This window comes from Aphanomyces astaci (assembly GCF_000520075.1).
Source record: "Aphanomyces astaci strain APO3 unplaced genomic scaffold supercont1.63, whole genome shotgun sequence".
NCBI classification, from domain to species: Eukaryota; Oomycota; class Saprolegniomycetes; order Saprolegniales; family Verrucalvaceae; genus Aphanomyces; species Aphanomyces astaci.
Window position 1 is genome coordinate 236,576 of NW_009798326.1, and position 3,319 is coordinate 239,894.

The 3,319-nt window shown below is 47.7% G+C and overlaps 1 protein-coding gene across 1 annotated transcript in view; it reads right to left on the minus strand.

Annotated features, from left to right (window-relative positions):
• Nucleotides 1–2,294: 2,294 nt before the first annotated feature.
• H257_14853 (hypothetical protein) overlaps nt 2,295–3,319 on the minus strand; it is a gene marked incomplete at both ends in the record, with an annotated part of 2,035 nt that continues 1,010 nt past the window's right edge. The window contains one exon of the mRNA XM_009842754.1: nt 2,295–2,709. Within this exon, the coding sequence (XP_009841056.1) occupies nt 2,295–2,709 (415 nt within the window). The remainder of the gene's footprint in view (nt 2,710–3,319) is intronic.

Below are 3,319 nucleotides of genomic sequence, written 5' to 3' on the forward strand. Positions count from 1 at the left end.
AGTTGCTTGATGACTTCCTGCTTCGAATGCAAGAGACGGAGGAAAAGCCGGCCAAGGCATCAATTGCGGCGTCAGCAACAAACTTAAGTCCAAGGACTTAAACGACCACCATGTACGGCACGAAGCGATGAAAACCATTGGAAAGCGCAAAGTTGAAGAACTGGGGCCCTCCAAATCCACGCCATCGAAGAAGCAGGTAGCTACTATGTTGTATATTTTACATTTCTACTCTAAGGCAAATATTACTATTTTGTATATTTTACATTTGTACTCAAAGGCAATGTATATACTATTGCTCACTCATTTAACTTAGGAAATGGAATATTTGGTCGACATGCTGCGCGTAGAATCTGAAAAGCAGCTTGAATTCAAGAAATTCAAGTTTGAAAAAGAGATGCAGGATCGCCAAGCAGAGCGAGAAGCACGCTTAGAACTTGCCAGATTGGAAAACGAAAAGGTTTTGAACTTGGCCAAACTTAACAAAATATAATTTCCATGACAAGTTTGATTACTCGAGATACTCTTCTAACTTTGGCGGTGATAAGCCAAATAAGGTTGATATTTTGTTGCCATTGTTGTAGCAGCAATGGCAGTTGGTGAGCAGCATAGATACCGCAACTACTTCCCAACGGCGCTCAGCATGACTTTTTGCTGCGGCTTAAAGGTATTGAACCTTCAAAAATGTCGGCGTTTGCGTCGAAGTATTCGAGCAAATTGCTGCAACGCAGCATTGTTGTATCATGGCGGCTGCCCTCCAGTGCCCCCCAAAAATGAATGCACAAACCGTCCGGAGCAGAAAGAGCTTGGTAGTTCAAACAGTGCCGACGCTTGTGTCCACTGTACAGTAATTTTTGAAGATTGGGTTGCGCCAATGGGCCTTGTGCGCTTGTGGCGACTGGGAGTAGCGTCGATGAGGCCACGATGCGGCATGTTTCGAGCTTTGTCCCATCAGGGAAAGCAAAAACATTTGCCAACGGAGCACCTTTGATGTGAACACACTGAGCATACTGCTGGATGCGCTTTTAGACAACGCGACGTGCAAAAAACAACAACGCGGACTATTGGTTGTGGAGGGTTTCCACAACGTAGTTGAAAATTCGACACTATTGCTCCCTGGATCGACCAAACATTGCGATCATGACGTGGTACTTCGTCGGATATGCGAGGCGGCGCAGCAGAATACACAACGCTTCTACAGCATTACAACGGTCTCGGCTTGGCGTGACCACGACGCCAGGTAAGCGGAGCAGCACCGCCAATGATCGGACACCGGCGACGTCAAAACGAAAGTACTCGGTCGAGTCGGTGTCATTTAACGTAACAAGGCCTAAACGAACGTTGGGGACAACGGGACGTTCAATCCAACTACTCAATAGCTTCCACAGTAGTAGCAACAACAGTCGACGCTGCTGTTGACGTGGCTTTGTTTTCTGCAGCCTCGCATGACTAACACCACCAGTGCTGTCTCGTTCGTTTCGACGTGTGCCCAAGCTGATCCAATATCCGGATAATTTATTCGTAAATTTCGATGGAAATATGCTGTTGCGAAATCATAAAATATCTGTCGTTGCCGCTGCCGTTGTCGTTGCCTGAGCTGAACGCGAACAAATAACCGATGATTGCGAAATCTCCTTAATGTTACAAGGTTAAGTATTTAAAGAATATTTGATGGGACTACAGTTCCAACACATGGTCCGGATAACCTGTTCCATTCCTTTCATTTTAGGACCCGGGTAAGCTGAGGTTAACGTTAGTACAGAACTGTAGTCTCCGTTGCTGAGCGCCTGTGGTGTGCATTACGTAGAGTGCCAGTTTACAGATATCCACTTTTTTCGCCAATTCCGAAAATGGACATATAGGTGGCATCCGACATCAAACCGACAAATTTGGAGCCGATGATTGGATAACCGACAATTTTTTGAATTTTGATTGGTCAGATATTTTATAGGCAATCTGATTGTTGTCGGTTGAGCAACATATCACTCACATATAACATATACAGCTTGCTATTGGTTGAAAACACATTCGGAGTAACAATAACCAAGACTTTGGCACAAGCCAAGTACCTGTGGTACTGTAGTACAGTTGCGGCCACGCTAAGCAAAGCCTCCCCCAAGGACAAGCAGAGGACAAAAGGCAAGGCAACGAAGATACAAGCGTAAAGTTCAATCTGTTGCCGCCCCGGTCATCCATGTTGACGAGAACGAAGAAGTCGAAGGACAAGATGCCAACTCGTTCTTTGATCATACGTTCGTCCTGGTGGAGCCGCCAACGAAACCCAAACAGAACAACACTCACACAACGGACACTGCCGAGTCCACGGCAGTGTCATGGAGCCACAGCAGATGCCGCTTCATCGCCGTGGGAGCGAAGATTTCAGTGCATTTGGGGAAGATGTGGTGAAGATGGAAGCTACGGCACGGACGGGCGAGCCTTCGGCCGCCATGTAAGACTTTGGCGGGAGCATTGATGTTGATCTGGTGACGCGGCACATGGCCTTGTTGATGGCGCCGACGCCGTCGCCGGCGCTCCATGTCGAGGACATTCCAATGTTGGACAGCATCATGGACGACGAACAGCATGCCGCCGTGGAAACAGAGAAGTACGAGAGAACGTGGCCAGCGGGCAAGATGTTTGGCGACGATGACAAGGACGTCGACCCCGACCAAACGACTTAGATCAGAATAGACATCACTGCTGCTCAACAGCCTAGTAGTAGAACGGCGATTAGTTGCTGCTCAACAGCATAGTAGTAGAACGACGATTAGTAAGCGTCTCGGACAGGACTACTGTACCGGTACGTATGTTGCTACTAACGTTATTAAGTACTTCTTGTACAGTACCAGGTAGTAGCAGTAGACATTATTCATATCGTTATTCTACTGATCTCCCCCCTTAAACGAAACGGGGCAAATTATGCAATTTACACAGTATATTAACTCTTACAGGTTATTATCTCGCTGTCTGGACCAACTATTTATGCAGTCATTTAGGCGCTGGACGACTCGGAGTCAGAGGTGAGTATTCCAGTGCGTCTCCAGCAGTTTCTCACAGTCGATTGCTCTATAGACCGCCAGGCATCCTGAGCCCAGCCCATCGCCTCAACGAGAGGGACTTCGTACAGGCCGTCTTGTCGGCCAGACATGACAGCGTCGATTTGTTCAAGTGCGTTTTGCAACTGCCGCTGCTTCACTTTGGCCTTGAAGGATGCTATGATCCCAGCATCCTGTGGTTGGAGGTAAGCCGTCGTGTTCAGTGGCAGCATACGAATACTGACGTTTGTTAGCTGCGTGTCGGCATTGACTTGGTGAGGTGGCGC